Below are 20,678 nucleotides of genomic sequence, written 5' to 3'. Positions count from 1 at the left end.
AATGGTAGTCCATATTATCCTTGCTTATACGAAAAAATTTACATAAGATTTTAATTTACCTTTTCATTAGGTAGTTTTCAATTTTATTAGGCTATTTTGTTATTTTAATACTATGTCAATGTTAATATTTGCATTTTATGTCTTCTCTAATGCACATTTTGATCATTTTTGCATTTAAAGATGAAAATAAGCGGAGTACTTCGTATAGAGTATAGAACTATATTTTTCTATATACATTTTTCAATATCTAAATTACAAACATAAATCTATTTTAGGATTAGATAATTCTTATGACACTCAACCAAAGCTAAAAAGACCCAATTAAAAAATTCAACCTGAATATTTGAATAGACACAATGATATAACACGACTCAAATCGGAATTAATAAAACTCGAACTCGACTAGACCTGATTGAAGCCGACCTAGTATTCTAGTAAGTGTAGTGACCCAATTGACACTTTTAAATTAGCCTTGAACCTTATAAGAGAGAAAAAAACGTAATCCAGAAAGAATAGAAAGAGAGGGACGTGGCAAGACTAATATCAGTATATGTGATGACCCTTTTTCGTCCACTTGTTTCTTCTTCTCTTCTCTTCTCCAAATTCTAACTTTTCAGAACAACTCATCATCTCTGCAGATAACCTGAAGAATCGAAGAGAGAGCAACAATGGCGGGAAGACTTCCTGCACAAGTAGCTACTCCACCGGAGCTCCACCACCATTTAGGGTGCCCCAATTTGTTGTCATGGAAATCCAATCTTAGCTTTCAAAACTTCCGAATTTCTCCTTCTTTTTCTCTCTCCTCTCTTTCTGGTACTTCTTACTCCATTTCCTTTTAGTTTCCTTGCTATTTTTGTTTGAATAATTGAATGTTTCATCTCAATTTCGTTCAATTGTATATGAATAGCAAAATGTGGTAGTCGGGATTGATTATATGTTTTTGTTTTAGAATTGAGAATGCGAATTTTATATTAATTATTCCCTTTATTCTTATTTACATAGTTGACATTGTCTTAATTTAGTATATTTAAATTTTGTGGATGAGAGTGAGGATAGCTGCTCGGTTGGTTAGAGGCTTATAGCTTCCCTCCCGGTTCTAGAAATCCTGGGATTGATTCTCATCACCCGCCCTTGTGGCTCGCTAAACAATTGTCTATCGTGCTTACGCTTTGTCGTGTCGGTTGTTATATCTGGCTTATGTGGATTAGAGGATTAGTGGTTAAGTGTAGATCATTATGTTGAGCATGTCTACAACTAGTGACATTATTTCTCAGGATGTTTCTAGAGTGGTCGTTTGAAATATGACTATCATAGTATTGTAATGATTAAACAATATGATCAGTTGTGGTAGTCATATTTCAAACGACTACTATAAAAATTTCAAACGATCAGTCTATTGGTAATTTTAAGATGTGAAGTGGAGTGCTGTTAGCTACTGAAATTCACTCTAGGTTGTTGGTAGGAAGACGGAATGGGAATCAAAGCTGTTATAATGATGTTATAGACATTGATCGTGGACTCGTGGGTGTTAGCTTATAAGCATTACAGCAGAAGAAGATGAAGTAAAATCATGAATTGTTGGGATTTACTTTTAACTTTAAAATGCAAGAGAGTGCTTTAATATCAGGCTCAATACGAGTGACATTTATTTCAGGAAGATCTTATGCCCCGCCCTTAATTAAGTGCACCGCGCAGCCAGCTGCATCGACTAATTATGCTCCTGGTACACCTGTCAGGCCGACTAGTATATTGGTTGTTGGTGCTACTGGGACTCTTGGAAGGCAAGTTGTAAGACGGGCACTGGATGAAGGCTATGATGTACGCTGTCTTGTGAGGCCTCGACCTGCTCCTGCTGATTTCCTTCGTGACTGGGGTGCAATTGTTGTCAATGTAAGACACTCTATTTCATATAATAAATGACTTGCCTATCTTTTGGAAGGACTCACTTTTCTGAGTTTTCCCCAGGGAAGACAAGGTCCTCCCTACCCTCCCCCCAAAAAACAAATTGGTGCTGGAACTTATATTGGAGTTTCTTTCTTATTAAAATACGTAATTTAGTCAGCACAACCTAATTTTTAAGTTATGCTCCTATTCTTTGTACACTGATAACAGATTAATGTTTGCACAGGCAGACCTGAGCAAACCAGAGACAATACCAGCAACACTGGTGGGGGTTCATACGATTATCGATTGTGCCACTGGACGTCCTGAAGAGCCTATTAAAACAGTATGTATCCAAGGGTTTTACCAACTGTTTATTTGCTCGTGAAACAAGAGTTTTGGTGCCTTTGGACTTTTGGAGTTGACTGTTGATTTACTCATCCCGTATTAAAATATTTTTCCCAAAATCTGGACTGAATTAGGATTTTCTTGCCAGACGCAACTCCCTTCCTTTCTCTGCTTAGTGGTCTAGTTTGCTGATTTAAATTTTTTTACATGCATATTGAGTAAAGGGATATTAGGCACTTTTAAAAGCAATACTATCCTGTTCTGCTTTGTGTCTAGTAACAGACAGATAAATAGCTGTGTTTAAGAAATTGGCATCTAATGTACGAAGCTTGTAATTAGCTGTAGAGTCTGATGTTTGACTTCATGAGCTATCATTTCCCCCCTGCATACCTTTATGGACTTTCAACCTTAACTGAGTTTCTTGGTCAATTTAGGTAGATTGGGAAGGCAAAGTTGCTCTCATACAATGTGCAAAAGCAATGGGAATCCAAAAGTATGTGTTCTTTTCTATTCACAACTGTGACAAGCATCCTGAAGTACCTTTAATGGAGATCAAGTATTGCACTGAGAAATTTCTTCAAGATTCTGGATTGAACCATATTACAATAAGATTATGCGGCTTCATGCAGGTAAAGTCAGAAAAGAGTAAAGCTTAAGAGGATGATTAAATTTTCATATGGCAAGATTATAAATCAACTGGATGGCTTTAATTTTCAAGTAATTGTTTACGTAGAATTGTTTGGTCTCTGTACCTTTGACACACCAACTATTATACTACTATTCTTTATCTAAAACTTGGACATAGAAAAGTATTTGGTAGAAATTAGCCCTAATGACATTTTTGGGACTATTATCTCTTCCCCTTACTATTACGAAATTTGAAATATTGATAGAATATTATTTTTACTTGTGGTATTCTGAAAATGAGTTATTTTTGGCAAGAATACTGTAAAAATGTATACCTCTACATCTTTTTAAACCTGGCTTCGGAAGTGCAAGTGCCCATACCAAGTTGACTTTCGCAGCCATCAGTTTTAACTTTGCCACTGTTCTTCCAATTTTCAGGGCCTTATTGGGCAGTATGCTGTGCCAATATTAGAAGAGAAGTCTGTCTGGGGAACTGATGCCCCAACAAGGATAGCTTATATGGACACTCAGGTCTTTTTACAGAGGAGTCGATTACTTGATTCCCACATCTCTTGTATTCTACTAGACAAGATTCTTTTGATCATTTTAACTTAATTAACCTTATTTCCCAGGATATAGCTCGACTAACATTCATTGCCTTGCGCAATGAGAATCTTAAAGGGAAGCTTCTCACGTTTGCTGGACCTCGTGCATGGACAACACAAGAGGTACTTAAATTATGTCTTTGGTTTGAGAACATTAGTTGTCTGTGAGTTTCATCAATGGTCAGTAGGTGATTCTTTATTTGTACTCTCATCCTTGCTTGCGGTAGCAATGCCTTCTTTATCTCCCCATTCTCTTTTCAAATTACGCATTTTTTTTACAAGATCACCCCAAAGAAAATTGCATAATAAGAAACTCTATTGTTATTGAATAAATTGGTTGGACTCAAATCCTCAATGATATGAATGAGTTCCTTTTTAAATTTTTATGTGGGATGATATTTACTGAAAAAGGTCTTGCTGTTACTAGGTGATAACGCTATGTGAGAGGCTAGCAGGACAGGATGCCAATGTGACGACAGTCCCTGTTTCCGTCTTAAAAACAACTCGCCAGCTGACTCGATTCTTTCAGTGGACTAGTGACGTTGCCGATAGATTGGCCTTTTCAGAGGTAAAAACATTTCTGGGGTAATTTTATTATTGTTTGTCAGTAAGGGTGGCAACATGGCCCTATCTTGCTCAGTTGCTCTCACTTATTCTGGTGGATTCAAATGCATGGGAACTTGTAGTAGATTCAATTTGTCTTTCACTTTCGTTCTTTTTTCTTTAATCGTATTATCTGATAAAAGGGTTTAATAAACTCCACAAACATGGAAATAGTCACCAAATGGGGAATAAAAAATACAGAAATTAATGGAGATAACTGATAAGATCAGCTATTATAATTTTGCTTTGCATTTACAGTTTGCTGTTACTTGAAATCAGTACTGAGGCAATTAACCACCTACTTGGAAACTGTTAGGTACTCTCGAGCGACATGGTGTTCTCAGCTCCAATGGCAGAGACCTATCAACTTCTTGGAGTGGATCCAAAAGACATCGTTACTTTGGAAAAATACTTGCAAGATTATTTCACCAACATTTTGAAGAAATTGAAAGACCTTAAAGCACAATCGAAGCAATCTGATATCTTTTTCTGAAGCAAGCTCTTGCATTCTCATCAATCACACGGACTCAGTTTTCACTTCTTTTGTTGTACAGCAGAGATGTCTCATTTTTAATGGAATCTAAATTCTTTGAATTTTTCACTTCATTTTTCATACATTTTGTACCAATACAAACAGCTCTAATTGTAATTACAATATATAGGATAAGCTTCTCTAAAACCGATATTGTTGCCTTCTTTTATACTGGTAATCTATACATGTTTCTTGTACTCTATTAGAAACATGTCATATACTAGTACTATAATCTGAACATGTTTCTAAAATAACAAAATGCCTTTGACCAATACTACGTAGGAAAACTTTCATGATTCTGAAGTTATTTGCCAGAAAGGGTTAAAGGGTAAGGACGCTCATATTATGTTTAAATAAAATCAGGTTTAAAGGTTTTCTTAAAATCAAAATTTGACGATGAAGTAATGAAATAAGTTATAGCAACCATATCTAGGGAGTAAATGAATGGAGAAGATGAATTTAAACAACAAATATGTACAGGTTAATGTGTGTTGATAAGGATGATGGACATGTTTCTAAGAATGCTTGGACCAGTTGGTAACAATTGTTTTAGCCTAATCGAACGTCGCAAGTGTAATCCCTGCAAATGTAGCAACACTTGGGACTTATCCTAACTCGAATTTGGGTTAGACAGTCTAGTAGACTTTGAAACACTGGGAGAGATGCCGTACAAAAAGAAAGAAAGAAAAAAAGTTGTAAATCTTCAATCCATCCTTCAGTATGTCCAAAATAACAATGATCATAATTTAGTAACTTCTGCCCCAATACGACCACTTCTTAGCTGGCTTTCCAGAAGCGAAGCAAAGGGTACCTGAGAAATGGTATAAATCACTTCCACTATATTAAGACAGCAAAAGAACACTATAATTAAATGAGCACCAATGTAGAAAAAAAATAATCAGTTCTAAGATCAGACGAGTCACTACAGTGCAGGAGCTTAGAATCAGCCATAAAGTTGTCTAAAGAAATGACAAGAAAAGAGCTTGTACCTTCTTCCAGTGCTGGCTGATCAAATGGTGAGCACAAAGTCTTCGCGGCCCCTATCTCTCCTTTTGTCCGCGCTTTGACATCTTTCTCAACTTCCTGAAGAGACGAAAAAACAATCTAAGTTGCAGCACTTTCAAAATCACATTTGGTGGATCTTGAGCTTTTCTTTCTGTGTTTTTTTTTTTTTTGGGAGGGGGGGGGGGGGGGGGACACCATGTATTAGATTTTACTTAAGTTGAATCAATTAGATTACATCAAACCATCAAATACTCCATGCAAAGAACGTGATCAAGATGATTATTCCAATCATGAGAAAGTAACATCTATACTAACTTGAAAAAATCAGAAGAATGAAGATAAAGTGAAGAACTTTCAGAAAATATGAACTCAAATATCAAGTAAAATCCATGTTACCTCTTCATCACACCAAGGAGCTAATATAAGTTTCTTTTGTGCTAATGCTTCAACAAACTCTTCCCACGTCCTAACTTGTTTAACACAGGCATCTCTCTTCTCCTTTGCAACATCAAACAAGTTTTGTTGAATTGTGTCCAATAATTCTCTCACCTGATCGACCAGATTTGTCATTGGCAAATCCTTCTTGGCCGAATTGTCACGTCGAACAGCACGAGCCTAAAAGTTGATAAATTTGTTAGCTTCTAAAATTATGAAACTGACAATAAAACTGTTGTGGCAATGGCTGTATTAGAACCACAAGTGATGCACCACTACTAAAGTTATCCTGGGAAATCAAGTTGTCAATATTTTTACAAAAAAAAAAAATGAAAATAAAAATAATAATAATAATAATAATAATAATAAAAAAAAAAAGCAGACATTTTAACAAGGCACTCCTTTGCCAGCAAGACATGAGTTAAAAAGGCCAAAGGGACTAGTACCTGTACTTTGAACGATTTGATTTCAGTGATGATATAGAAAGGAAAAAGAAAGAAAAAAAAAAGGGAGCAGTGCTAGTATTCATTGCCCCTCAAACAAACATTTTGTCACAGCAGCTATACAACCATGCTGAAGTTGGTCCAATGGGGCCATTTACCATTCAGAATGCCTCACAAGTCACAACCATATCAGAACATTGACCACAAAATCATATTTCTACACAATAAATCAATACAATGTTCTTCTCAAAAACACAAAAATCCATAACTTTCTGTAACAAATAGTCCATCACATTACTGCACCAGCCACCACAAGCTGTCACTAAAACAAATCAAATTGAAGTTTATTCAATTCCACCCCAAGGGAACTTGAAAGATTTTTGTTCATTTACAATGCTATTTCAGATCCTCAGTGACCAAATATCTGTAATGTTTGCAAACTATTCCAGCAAAAAAGGGGCAGAGGGACTTGGCACATAGAGCTGTCAATTCGGGTAAACAGGTCGGCTTTGAGTCGGGTAAGAGTGAGTCGGGTCAAGTCAATTCGGATTAATTCCATAGCCTATGCGGGTCGGGTTTAGGTTGGGTCATGCTTGAGTCGAGTTATGTCGGGTCATACTTCTCATCGGGTTTGGCTCGGGTTTAGGTCGGGTTAATAATAGGTCGGGTTACATTCGGGTTGGGTGAACAATAGGTCGGGTTTAATTCGGGTTTTCACGGGTTAGGGTAATTCGAGTCGGGTTCGAGTCGGGTTCGGTTCAAGTCAATAATCGGTGCAAGTTCTAAACCGGTAAATCGGCCGTTTAACAACAAATTGGATGGTTCCACACACCCAATTGGACTCCCGAAAGATATTAAGGACCATGGTAAACATTTCGCCAATTTATATTTCCGTGCAAAAAAAAGTCCAAAGATTCCAAAACTGAAGGCTAATATCCACGCTTTTTGAGAAATTTTGGAGGTTTCGGAGCCCAGTGTAGAAAGTCTTAATATTTTAGGGGACATATCTCGGGGTCATATAATGCCGTTTGGAACCACATATGATCATTATATGTTGTCATAATTGTTCGTAGTATGCTTAATTAATGAAATCTGTGCAAGTGATAAACCGGTAAATTGGTCGTTTAAAGGCAAATTGGATGGTTCCGCCATCCCAATTGGACTCCCGGAGGATATTATGGACCATGGTAAACATTTCGACAATTTTAATTTCCTGGCGAAAAAGTCAAAAACTCCCAAAATTGAATACTAATATCCACGCTTTTTGAGAAATATTGTAGGTTTCGGAACCCGGTGTCGAAAAGTCATGAAATTCTAGAGAATAAATCTCAGGGTCATATAATGTCGTTTAGAACCATATACGAACATTATTTGTTGTCATAAATGTTCATGGTAGGCATGAGTTAATGAAATTGGTGCAAGTTGTAATCAGGTAAATTAGTCGATTAAAGGCAAATTGGATGGTTCCACCGACCCAATGGGACTTCCGGATGGTATTAGAGATCATGGGAAACATTTCGGCGATTTTTATTTTCGAGCAAAAAAAAAAGTCAAAAATTTCAAAATTGAAGGCTAATATCCACGCTTTTTTAAAATTTTAGAAGATTCGGGACCCGGTGTTTGAAAACTCTTCAAATTCTAAGAGATATATCTCAGGATCATATAATGCCGTTTGGAACCATTTATGATCATTATATGTTGTCATAAATGTTCGTAGTATACTTGAGTTAATGAAATCCGTACAAGTTGTAAACCGGTAAATTGGCCGTTTAAATACAAATTGGATGGTTCCACCAACCCAATTGGAAAGAGACCACGGTAAACATTTCACCTGGCAAAAAAAAAGTCAAAAAGTTCCAAAATTGAAGACTGATATCCACGTTTTTTGAGAAATTTTAAAGATTTTGGGGTCCAGTGTCGAAAAGTCTTAAAATTCTTAAAATTCCAGGAGATACATCTCAAGGTCATATAATGCCGTTTGGAACCATATATGATCATTATTTGTTGTCATAAATTTTTGTGGTAGGCTTGAATTAATAAAATCGACCCAAGTTGTAAGACGGTAAATTGGTCGTTTAAATGCAAATTGAATGGCTCCACCCACCCAATGGGACTCCCGAACGGTATTAGGGATCATGGTAAACATTTCAACAATTTTTATTTCCGGGCCAAAAAAAGTCAAAAATTTCAAAATTGAAGCCTAATATTCACGTGTTTTGAAATTTTTTTTGAGGATTCGGGGCCTGGTGTCGAAAAGTCTTGAAATTCCAGGAGATACATCTCAGGGTCATATAATGCTGTTTGAAACCATTTATGATCAATATATGTTGTCATAAATGTTCGTGGTAGGCTTGATTAATGAAATCGGTGCAAGTTATAAACATGTAAATAGGCTGTTTAAAGGCAAATTGGATGGTTCCACCCACCCAAATTGGACTCACAAAGGGTATTAGGGATCATGGTAAACATTTCGGCAATTATTATTTCCGGGAGAAAAAAGTCTAAAAATTCTAAAAATAAAGGCTAATATCCACGCTTTTTGAAAATTTTTGGAGGTTTCAGGGCCCGGTATCGAAAAGCCTTGAGATTCTAAGGAATACATCTCGGGGTCATATACTGTTGTTTGGAACCATATATGATCATTACTTGTTGTCATAAATGTTCGTGGTAGGCTTGAGTTAATGAAATTGGTGCAAGTTGTAAACAGTAAATTGGCCGTTTAAAGGCAAATTGGATAGTTCCACCCACCTAATTGGACTACCGAAGGGTATTAAGGACCATGGTAAACATTTCTACAATTTTTATTTTCGAGCCAAAAAAAAGTCAAAAATTTCCAAAATTGAAAGCTAATGTCCAAGCTTTTTGAGAAATTTTGGAGGTTTAGGGGCCTGGTGTCGCAAAGTTTTGAGATTTTGGGGAATATATATGAGGGTCATATAATGCCGTTTGGAACCATATATGATCATTATATGTTGTCATAGATGTTCGTGGTAGGCATGAGTTAATGAAATCCGTACTAGTTGTAAACCGAAAAATTGGTCGTTTAAAGGCAAATTGAATGGTTCCACCCACCTAATTGGACTCCCGAAGGATATTAGGGACCATGATAAACATTTCGGCAATTTTTTTTTCCATGCGAAAATAAGTAAAAAAATTCCAAAATTGAAGGCTAATATCCTCGTTTTTTAAAAAAATTGGAAGGTTTCGGGGCCGAGTGTAGAAAAGTCTTGATATTTTAGGGAATACATCTCGTGGTCATATAATGTCGTTTAGCACCATATATGATCATTATTTGTTGTCAGAAATGTTTGTGTTAGGCTTGAGTTAATGAAATCGGTGCAGGTTGTAAACCGGTAAATTGGTCGTTTTAAGGTCAATCGGATGGTTCCACCCATCCAATCGGACTCCCTAGGGGTAATAGGGACCATAGTAAACGTTTTAGCAATTTTTATTTCCGTGCGAAAAAAAGTCAAAAAATTTCAAAATTGAAGCCTAATATCCAAGCTTTTTGAGAAATTTTGAAGGTTTTGGGACCCGGTGTCGAAAAGAAATAAGATTTTAGGGGATACATCTCGAGGTCACATAATGTCGTTTGAAACCATATGTAATAATTATTTGTTGTCATAAATGTTCGTGGTAGGCTTGAGTTAATGAAATCAATGCAAGTTGTAAACCGGTAAATTGGTTTTTTAAAGGAAAATTGGATGGTTCCACCCACCCAATTGGACTGTTGGAGGGTATTAGGGAGCATGATAAACATTTCGGCAATTTTTATTTCAAGTGTAAAAAAGTAAAAAAATTCAAAAATTGAAGGCTAATATCCACCTTTTAGAGAAATTTTGGAGCCTTCGGAGCTCGGTTTCTAAAAGTCTTGAAATTCTGAGGAATACATCCCGGTGTCACATAATGTCGTTTGAAACCATATGTAATAATTATTTCTTGTCATGAATGTTCGTGGTAGGCTTGAGTTAATGAAATCGATGCAAGTTGTAAACCGGTAAATTGGTTTTTTAAAGGAAAATTGGATGGTTCCACCCACCCAATTGGATTGTTGGAGGGTATTCAGGACCACGGTAAACATTTAGGCAATTTTTATTTCCGGGAGAAAAAAAGTCAAAAATTCCAAAATTGAAGGATACTACTATCCACGCTTTTTGAGAAATTTCGAAGGTTTCGGGGCCCGGTTTAGAAAAGTCTTGCTATTTTAGGGGATACATCTCGGGGTTATATAATGCCGTTTGGAACCATATACGATCATTATATGTTGTCGTAAATGTTTGTAGTAGGCTTAAGTTAATGAAATCCGTGCAAATTGTAAACCGGTAAATTGGCCTTTTAAAGGCTATTTGGACTGTTCCACCGACCCAATTGGACCCTGGATGATATTAGGGACAATGGTAAACATTTCGTTAATTTTAACTTCTGGAAGAAAAAAAGTCAAAATTTTCAATAATTGAAGGCTAATATCCACGCTTTTTGAGAAATTTTTGAGGACCCAATGCCCGGTGTCGAAAAGTCTTGAAATTCTAGGGGATACATCTCGGGGTCACATAATGCCATTTGGAACCATTTATTATCACTATTTGTTGTCATGAATGTTCGTTGTAGGCTTGAGTTAATGGAATCGGTGCTATTTGTAAACCGGTAAATTGGTCGTTTAAAAGCAATTTGGATGGTTCCACCCACCCAATGGAACTCCAAGACGGTATTAGGGATCATGGGAAACATTTCGGCAATTTTTATTTCCATGCGTAAAAAAGTCAAAAATTTCAAAATTGAAGGCTAATATCCACGCTTTTTGAGAAATTTTGGAGGATTCGGAGCCTGGTATCGAAAAGTCTTGAAATTCTAGGGGATATATCTCGGGGTCATATAATGTCGTTTGGAACCATATATGATCATTATAAGTTGTAATAAATTTTCGAGTTAGGCTTGAATTTATGAAATCGGTGAAAGTTGTAAATTGGGAAGTTGGTCGTTTAAAGGCAACTTTGATGGTTCCACCCACCCAATTGGACTCCCGGAGGGTATTTGGTACCATGGTAAGCATTTCGGCAATTTTTATTTGCTGGGGAAAAAAAGTTAAAAAAATTCCAAAATTGAAGGCTAATATTTACACTTTTTGAGAAATTTTAGACGTTTCGAGGCCTGGTGGCGAAAAGTCTTGAAAATCTAGGGATATATTTCTAGGTCATATAATGCCGACCCCACTTTTGGGATTAAGGCTTTGATTGATTGATTGATATAATGCCGTTTGGAACCATATATGATCATTATTTGTTGTCATAAATGTTCGTGGTAGGCTTGAGTTAATGAAATCGGTGCAAGTTTTAAACCGGTAAATTTGTCGTTTAAAGGCAAATTGGATTGTTCCACCAACCTAATTGGACTCCCGGAGGGTATTAGGGCCATAGTAAACATTTCGGCAATTATTATTTCCGGGCGAAAAAAAGTCAAAAAAATTCCAAAATTGATATCCATACTTTTTGAGAAATTTGGGATGTTTCGAGACCCCGGTGTCGAAATATTTTGAGATTTTGTGGAATACATCAGGGGTCATATAATTTCATTTAGAACCATATATGATTATTATATGTTGTCATAAATGTTCATATTAGACTTAAATCAGTGCAAGTTGTAAACCGGTAAATTGGCTGTTTAAAGGCAAATAGGATAGTTCCAACCACCCAATTGGACTGCCGAAGGGTATTAGGGACAATGATAAACATTTCGGCATTTTTGTTTCCGAGCGAAAAAAAGTAAAAAAAAAAAAAAAAAAAAAAAAAAAAAAAAAAATCCAAATATGAAGGCTTTAGAGGTTTCGGGGCCCGGTGTCGAAAACCCTTAGATTATAGGGGATGCATCTCGGGGTCATATAATGTCGTTTGGAACCATATATGACCATCATATGTTGTCATAAATGTTTGTGGTAGACTTGATTTAATGAAATCGGCGCAAGTTGTAAACCGGTAAATTGGCAGTTTAAAGGCAAATTGGATGGTTAAACCCACCCAATTAGACTTCCGGAGGGTATTAGACACCATGATAAACATTTCGGCAATTATTTTCCAGACGAAAAAAAGTCAAAAAATTCATAAATTGAAGACTATATCCACGCTTTTTGAGAGTCTTTAGGGCCCGATGTCAAAAAGTCTTGAAATTCTAGGGAATACATCTCGGGGTCATATAATGTCGTTTAGAACCATATATGATCATTATTTGTTGTCATAAATGTTTGTGGTAGGCTTGAATTAATGAAATCGGTACAAGTTGTAAACCGGTAAATTGGTCAATTAAAGGCAAATTGGATAGTTCCACCCACCCAAATGGACTCAAGGAGGGTATTAGGGACCTTGGTAAACATTTCGGCAATTTTTATATCCAGGCGAGAAAAAGTCAAAAAATTCCAAAATTAAAGTATACTATCCTCGCTTTTTAAGAAATTTTGGAGGTTTTGGGCCCGTTGACGAAAAGCCTTGATATTTTAGGGGATATATCTCTTGGTCATATAATGCCGTTTGGAACCATATATAATCATTATGTGTTGTCATAAATGTTCGTGGTAGGCGTGAGTTAATGAAATCGGTGCAAGTTGTAAACCGTTAAATTGGTCGTTTCATGGCAAATTGGATGGTTTCACCGAGCCAATTAGACTCCCATGGCGTATTAGGGACCATGGTAGATATTTCGATAATTTTTATTTCCCGGTGAAAAAAGGTAAAAAAAAAAATTCAAGCTTTTTGAGAAATTTTGGAGGTTTCGGGTAGAGCTGTCAATTCGGTTAAGCGGGTCAGGTTTGGGACAATAAGAGTGGGTCGGGTCAATTCGGATTAATTCCATAACCTATGCGGGTGGGGTTTGGGTTGGGTCATGCTTGAGTCGGGTCATATTAGTTCATACTTCTTATCGGGTTTGGGTCAGGTTTAGGTCGGGTTAATAAAAAGGTGGGGTTACATTCGAGTCTGGTGGACAATATGTCGGGTTTAATTCGGGTTTTCACGGGTTAAAATGGGTTAGGGTAATTCTCAAGTTCGAGTTGGGACGGTTCAAGTGAATATTTTGCGGGTTATAATCAGGTCGGGTCATTCTCAGGTTTGAGTAGGGTTGGTTTTGGTCAAGTTAATAATTTACGGGTTATAATCAGGTCGAGTCATTTTCAAGTCGGGTCATTCTCGAGTTTAAGTCGGGTTCGGTTCAAATCAATAATTTGCGGGTTATAATTAGGTTGGGTCATTTCCAAGTCGGGTCATTCTCGGATTCAAGTTGTGTTATGTTCAAGTCAATAATTTGCTGGTTACAATCAGGTCGGGTCATTTCCAAGTCAGGTCATATTCGGGTTCAACTAACTATAAATAGATAATTATCATTTTTATAAAGCTAATTATTTCCTTTGACTATAATATATATGACAATATACTAGGGAACTATAGTCTATAATTTAGGAAGATAATTATCTCCTTTGACCATACAACAAATATATACTATATTTAACTCTTAAATTTGAGGATAATGCTCCTTTCTTTTGCTGGCGTGGACCGACTTGGTCTCCCTAGACAAAATGCTTTGATCAACAATAATAAAGTGGTCTAAATTTCATTTAAGGTGATTTGAAATCGGGTCAGGAACAATTTGGGTTGAATTTAGGTCAGGTCAATAACAAGTCGTGTTGATTTTGAGTCGGGTTAGTAACAAATCGGGTTGAATTTTAGGGTCGGGTTAGTAATAGCCTAATAGGTCTGGTAAAATTCGGGTCGGGTCAATAACAAGCCGGGTTGAATTTGGATCAGGTCAATAACAAGTCAGGTTGATTTCGGGTCGGGTTTGTAAAAGGTTGAGTTAAATTCGGGTTGGGTTAGGAACGGATCGGGTTGAATTTAGGTCAGGTTAGTAACAAGTCGGGTTAAATTCAAGTTTTGACGGGTTAAAACGGGTTTGGGTCAATTTCGTTTCAAGTCGGGTTTGGTTCAGGTTAATAATTTACGGGTTACATTCGGGTCGGGTCATCTCTAGGTCAGATCATGTTCGGGTTCGGGTCTCACATACTCGGGTCAACTCGGGTCTAGGGTTGGTTTCAGGTCGGGTGAGGTCAGGTTAGGGTCACCATTTTTTCGGGTTCAGATGGGTCGGTTAATAATCGGGTTTGAGCAGTATTTCGGGTCGGGTCAACTTTTGACAGCTCTATCGGCACATATGGTAATGAAACACATAATAAGAGAAAAACACTCTCAACAATTCTCCGTACCATCACATAAACCATTGATCGGATAAACCAAAAATAGTAATTTTTAGATAAGAAATACATAGATCATGAAATATAACAACTTGAAAGAGACATGCATCAGATTACCTGACTATTGGCCAAATCCTTTGGTCCAATCTCAAGCCTCAATGGAACACCTTTCATCTCCCAGTGTGAGTACTTCCAGCCTGGAGAATAGTTATCCCTAAGATCACACTCAGCCCGAATGCCTGCTTCACTCAAAGTTTTGACAGTAGAAGCACAAGCATCGAAAATTCCTTGTGTATCGGCATCTTTGAAAGGAACAGGCACCACAATGACTTGGACAGCTGCTACTTTAGGTGGCAAAACTAAGCCTTTGTCATCACCATGTGTCATCACCATAACCCCTATCTGCAAATAAAAGGAATATAAATTAAGATTTGAAAAGGCCTTTCGTCAATTAAAGGGATCATATTCAACAAACAATTTCACCGCCTCTTGCCTCCTTAAAAACCCTCATTGGTATTGTTCCACATTGAGAATGTATGATAAGATCCTCAATGATCAAATTAGTATACATTAGCTGACTAGCTCTCAGCCCTTCCTATCTCTTGGAAACAGTCTACAGTGTTCCAACAGAATAGTACCATGATGCTGTAGATGGGGAAGTTGCACAAAAGCTCCAATCAAACAACTTAAAACAAAAATAGCAAATAGTGGAAAGCAAACCGTTCTGGTACTGTATGCCCATGAGTTCTGCCACACCATTGCCTTCTCTCCTTTCTCATTTTCATAAGTGATTTCAAACATCTTTGCAAAATTTTGACCCAAACAATGTGAGGTTGCACCTTGAACACCACGTCCAGTGTTTGGAATAAATGCCTGGAATAGGAAAATGATATACAATTTAGGATTTTTAATGCAACAAGACAAAAATACGTCCCAAATTACATAATACAACACTCATTGTGATTCCAATAATCAACAAATAAAAACTCAAATAAAAAGCAGCTTCAACTCTCACATACTTCAACACTTGTCGTGTAATATCCACCTGCAAACTTCTCCATTTCACTTTTCTTGCCCTTGACCACCGGAACAGCCAAAAATTCTTCATATATTCGCCGGTAGAGTTCCAATATATCAAGAACCTAAAGCAGCAATCAAAATATGTGGTAACATCAAGTTTTTGTTTTGGAGACTAATGGATGATCAAGACCACTTTAAAACCATGTGATTTGAAAAGAAAAAAGAAATGTACAAAAGGATGTTACTAGTTACTCTCCAACATCCAACAGAATTTGTATACAGAGAAAACACCAAACTCTATCAGCTTTCACAGGATGTGACAAACTCTTGAAAAAAGTAGTTCAAAGAACAGCACAAACAGATTGTAGTTGGGACCAGGTTACCTATTAACGTAGTACGCTTTGTTATGTGTAATGAGGACAAGATTGCAATACACTTGTTGGGAGTTTATCATACATTTGGGGGTTCTGGTCAACATGGTTATTCAGATCATAATATGGTGTCAGATGACATGGCCCAGGCCCTGTATAGGCTGAGGTGAGAGAAATTGAGAAAGGATTTTTGTCTAGAAAATTGATAGCTAAATCTCTAATAATAGATAAGATTACTTTTAAAAAATAATAGAATTAAAATATTAAAAAAAATAGTACTTTTTTTAAAGTTACTTTTTCCTTCCCAACTCAAACTAACCCAACTCCCTGTCTCTCCACCACTCCCTCCCTGCAACGGTACAACATGCCTGAGCACAGGTAGCCAGCAGCCCAGCATAATTAACGGGTATTGACGGAATCACATCACTCCAATAACCAATAGCCATAAAACTACATTTTCATTCTGTTTAATATAATGCCTTTATGATCTAGATTATTTGTTCTCTTGATTTTTTGCTACATCCATTATCCCCATGACAAAGCTAACCAGAGAAGATAACTTATAGCCGACTAGATAATAGATCCAAAATGACAAAAGCCCCAAGTTTTTCAGCAAGCAAATCTAGATGAACTGGATCACATACTACAGTGAATTGGCTTGCAAATGTATTGAGAATTGGAGCATATGACCTAAGTCAGAATTCTAGGGGGTGGGGGTGGGGGTGGGGTGGGGGGTTAGGGGCTGCTGGAAGTATTAAATTATTAATCCACTCAGGGCAGTAAATTGCAATTCAGGTCTTGATTTCTTATTAATCTTATACATCATTTGCCAATGCCAATAAGCCAATACAATAAAGTATTTAGTTAAACTTGCAATAGTTAGCAAAGTACACTATCATGTGCTCATACCTCAGCATCTGCCTCTTCCTGTGTTGCAAAAGCTGTATGGCCTTCTTGCCAGAGAAATTCACGACTCCTACAAACACAAGAACAAGCATATATAAGCTTTTATATAGAAGATCATTTGCATGTAACAAAGATTATTAAGACCTACTTTTCTCTCTCACAAGACCGATTTCTTAGAAAATACTTTTGTTCCTGACAAACAAATTAGCTATTATCCTTTCTATAGTACTTCTACCTTTGTTTTTAACAGATTAAAAATAGCCTTTGACCCTTTGTATATCATTCAAAGAAGTATGTCCGAATCTTTCTTCCAACTACCTGATAGAATGTCATCTAGACTTGCTCTTGACTATACAAATTATAACAGCTCAAAATGGAAAATCAAAATTCTTGACTAAAAGAATACTGCTTTCTATACTTAATTACTTACATACATACACTTTGCAGATATAGTGGCCTTGATATTACAATCACAAGTTAGTAGATAGTAACATTGAAAAATAAATGGTAGCTGAAAAGTATAACTCCAACACGCTTCATAATAGTTTCAAACTTTCAATAATTATCAGACCTACAGGATAGCTTCTTTTTTTTTTCAACCACTATATGGATCTTTATATTAGTCTTTAAAAAGACACGAAAAAAATATATGTATTACTTAATGGAACTAAAAGGCATTTTGTAGAAAAGTATACATTATACTACCTGATAAAAGGAGTAGGATTGCTAAATTCCCAACGAACAACATTACACCACTGATTCAGTCTTAGAGGCAAGTCACGGTGTCCCCTAATCCACTTTGAATAATATGGGTACATAACAGTCTCACTAGTGGGACGAATAGCAATAGGCACCTCCAAGTCAGATTGCCCAGAATTTGTTACCCATGCAACCTGATGAAAAAAAAATCTATTAGAAGCATGCAATATTCCAAAAAGTTCAACAATGAGCATAAAAACCCCCCAAAAAAATTTAATAACAGCTCTGCCGGCCTGGTCCAAACTAGCAACAAAGCCAGCATTCCTTTGAAAGCTATTGCTCAATAAAATAAATGCGCTCATATAAACTTACCTCAGGGGCAAAACCTTCAATGTGATCTTTTTCCTTCTCCAAAACACCAGGAGAGACGAACAGTGGGAAGTAGCAATTTTTAATCTTCATCTTCTTGATTTCCGCATCAAAAAATTCCTAAGATTTTGAAAATATAGAATGACATAATAATTAGGGAAGATGTCCGTATCTCTATAATTAAATCAATAGTCCTCAGCAAAGACTTGTTCTTTAACCCTGAAAACTTATACCTACATTGAGCTTTATCGACAAGTCAGGAGTTGAATTAAACTAATCTAAACGTATCAAAGCTTAATGATCCTTTTTCTCAGTTGATATGAGCTCGTTTATCCTGCAATCAACTTTTAAAGGTGACAGTAAAAGCCTAAAATCAGCTTGTTTCATACCCTAACTCTACTGACTCTACTCTCTAGATTGAGAAAAGTAGAAATTTCCCCAATGGTTGTTGGCAGATATTCAGTGAAGCTTCAATCAAGCAGCAATTATCATTCAAAAACAACATGAGATCAAGGAGGCAATGAGGCATTGAGACTGGAGTAGCTTTAAGTAAGGCAACGACCTTTGATTCTTAGTGCAACTAAGAATATTTCAAATTGACCCTAAAATTTTGTCCAGCATGATAAAAAAAAAAACTCCTAGACCATCTAATTAGTTCACTTCAACCAAAAACTGAATCCATCCCTCAATCACTCTGGCAAATTTCAGAAAATAAATAAATAACTTTATTTATATCCTTCTCAAATACTTCTAATAACATATCATGTACATAATCCTTAAATTAATACATCACGCTAATACACTAAGTCACCATAGTCCTTCCTTAAAAGAGCTTGCAACATAACTTTGAAATGTATAAACACAAACAGCAGCAAAAATATAATTGAAAAGGCAACCAGGAACCCTACCTCCTATAGTCCTATCCAAATTTGGAGTAGTAATGCTATATTGCAGCCAAACATTCAATAAAAGTTCGTTTTACAAATTGACAAGCTCACAAAACCCTAACTCATTCATCAATAAAATATCCCAACCACTAAAGTAAGTCGATTGCTAAAGGCATTCACAGTTTCTTTCTACAACAAGTTTCGGCATCTTATTGAAATCAAAGATGATAGCTACTCACTTGCATAGCCTCCCAAATCGCCATAGTCCACGGCCTCAGAATGTAACACCCGGAAATATCATAATACTCTATCATTTCCGAATTCACAACAACCTGCATTATCAATCACACATAGCATTTCAACCCAAGAACTCAAATTACCAGATACTAGTATAAATTTACCCTAATATAGAATTATAAATCAAAATACCTCAGAATACCACTCCCCAAAATTCTCATCCTTCTTGAAAGTTAACCCTAATCCAGTTTCTTTCTTCACCTCCTTCTTCTTCTTCTTCCCGGCTACAATTCCAGATTATTAACAACTACATTAACCCTCCATTAATAACTAAATACATAGCAATTAGCATCGAAGAATCACAAACTCACCAGCCTTTGGGTCCCCAGTTTTAGCCTTCGAATCACCAGCCATTATTAAAAATAAAAAACCTGGACAAATAGCAACAAAATTTGACTCATTTATCAAGATTATGTCTTTTTGCCAAAGAATATGAATAGCAAAATTCTAAAAACTAAAGTTAAAATCTTTCAGTTATAATAGTTCAATAATTCATTTTAGAAGAACCCTAAATTGATTATTCGATGATTTAAAAAAAAAGAAAACATCTAACCTCAGAAACTGCTTCAATGGAGGAAAGAAAGCTCACAAGCCGCTACAATGGAGAAATTAGAGTACGCTATATTCAAGAACACGATGAAGAGGAAACATTCTTCTGTATTTCCTGTGTATTTCATCTTAAATTACTGCAATTAGTATTAGGTACTCTTGTACTCCAGGGCCCAGCCCAATCTAATATATGGGATTAAAACCCAGTAAACGAAATTAAAGCATGCAAGGCTAATTTGACAAAATAGCAACTTAGGAAAAGCAAATAACATGAAACTAACTCCATATATAAAAGAAAGGTAGATGAAAAAAATTAAATCATTTCATTTCTACTCCACTACTTTCACTTTCTCTCTCCATTTGAACTATTCCTGCAAATTTCTTGTCCATTAAAGGCCAGATTCAACTTCAAGATCATGTCCAAAAACAACATAAATTAGCGAAATGCATATCAAGGGAAGTAAGTATTTGTTTAATTTTATCTATAAATTATTTTGCAATTGTACATTTATAACATGAAATTTGCAATTACAACAAGCAAGTATGGTAAACCAATTAAATGATATTGAAAAACTAGATGAAATTGCATATTTGAAAACAAAAATTATAGATAAGTTCTTATTATTTTGATCAATTTTGTTTCTAGGCTTATGTTATTCAGCATCGCATATTATGTTATTTTGATTGTGAAGTCAGATCTATATTTCTAAAATGTGTTTTAATTTGTTAATATTATTCTTTAAAATGATGTTATTTTGCTTAATATCTAATGTTATTTTACTTAAAATCTAATGTTATTTTGGGTTGATCATCATGTGTTGTTTTAGTTTTTGAAAGTAGATTTGTTTTGGCAGAATTATTTAACGTTTTT

General features: G+C 36.0%; 2 protein-coding genes across 2 annotated transcripts; one reads left to right on the top strand and one right to left on the bottom strand.

The window, feature by feature from the left end:
• The first annotated feature begins 568 nt into the window (after nt 1-568).
• On the top strand, nt 569-4,774 carry LOC145560449 (protein HIGH CHLOROPHYLL FLUORESCENCE PHENOTYPE 244, chloroplastic-like). The gene is made up of 8 exons (XM_081621703.1): nt 569-813; nt 1,655-1,890; nt 2,129-2,227; nt 2,664-2,858; nt 3,295-3,387; nt 3,489-3,584; nt 3,889-4,029; nt 4,381-4,774. Exons 1-8 carry the CDS (start codon nt 669-671, stop codon nt 4,555-4,557), a joined length of 1,182 nt encoding a protein of 393 aa, XP_081477829.1. The 5' UTR covers nt 569-668; the 3' UTR covers nt 4,558-4,774.
• A 227-nt stretch (nt 4,775-5,001) lies between these two features.
• LOC145559139 (proline--tRNA ligase, cytoplasmic-like) lies at nt 5,002-19,959 on the bottom strand. The gene is made up of 13 exons (XM_081620563.1): nt 19,812-19,959; nt 19,570-19,629; nt 19,391-19,482; nt 19,201-19,293; nt 18,078-18,194; nt 17,712-17,899; nt 17,010-17,076; nt 15,729-15,851; nt 15,430-15,582; nt 14,827-15,111; nt 5,998-6,216; nt 5,586-5,679; nt 5,002-5,407 (listed from the first exon to the last, which is right to left on the bottom strand). The coding sequence occupies exons 2-13, from the start codon at nt 19,610-19,612 to the stop codon at nt 5,343-5,345; spliced, it is 1,539 nt and encodes a 512-aa protein (XP_081476689.1). The 5' UTR covers nt 19,613-19,629; nt 19,812-19,959; the 3' UTR covers nt 5,002-5,342.
• Between the last annotated feature and the right edge of the window lie 719 nt (nt 19,960-20,678).

The sequence above is a fragment of the Chenopodium album genome, chromosome 9, assembly GCF_948465745.1.
Source record: "Chenopodium album chromosome 9, dcCheAlbu1.1, whole genome shotgun sequence".
NCBI classification, from domain to species: Eukaryota; Viridiplantae; Streptophyta; class Magnoliopsida; order Caryophyllales; family Amaranthaceae; genus Chenopodium; species Chenopodium album.
Note: the sequence above shows the minus strand (reverse complement) of the source record. Positions and strands in the feature narration are given on the sequence as shown.

What these genes read in the sequence shown, in the direction of transcription:
- LOC145560449 (XM_081621703.1), top strand. Translation starts at nt 669, where the DNA reads ATGGCGGGAAGACTTCCTGCACAAGTAGCTACTCCACCGGAGCTCCAC. An exon ending in GGGGTGCAATTGTTGTCAAT is followed by an intron (nt 1,891 to 2,128) that starts GTAAGACACTCT and finishes ATGTTTGCACAG; the next exon opens with GCAGACCTGAGCAAACCAGA. An exon ending in CTGAAGAGCCTATTAAAACA is followed by an intron (nt 2,228 to 2,663) that starts GTATGTATCCAA and finishes TGGTCAATTTAG; the next exon opens with GTAGATTGGGAAGGCAAAGT.
- LOC145559139 (XM_081620563.1), bottom strand. Translation starts at nt 19,612, where the DNA reads ATGGCTGGTGATTCGAAGGCTAAAACTGGGGACCCAAAGGCTG. An exon ending in GGGCATACAGTACCAGAACG is followed by an intron (nt 15,112 to 15,429) that starts GTTTGCTTTCCA and finishes TTTTATTTGCAG; the next exon opens with ATAGGGGTTATGGTGATGAC. An exon ending in TCAGCCAGCACTGGAAGAAG is followed by an intron (nt 5,408 to 5,585) that starts GTACAAGCTCTT and finishes ACCATTTCTCAG; the next exon opens with GTACCCTTTGCTTCGCTTCT.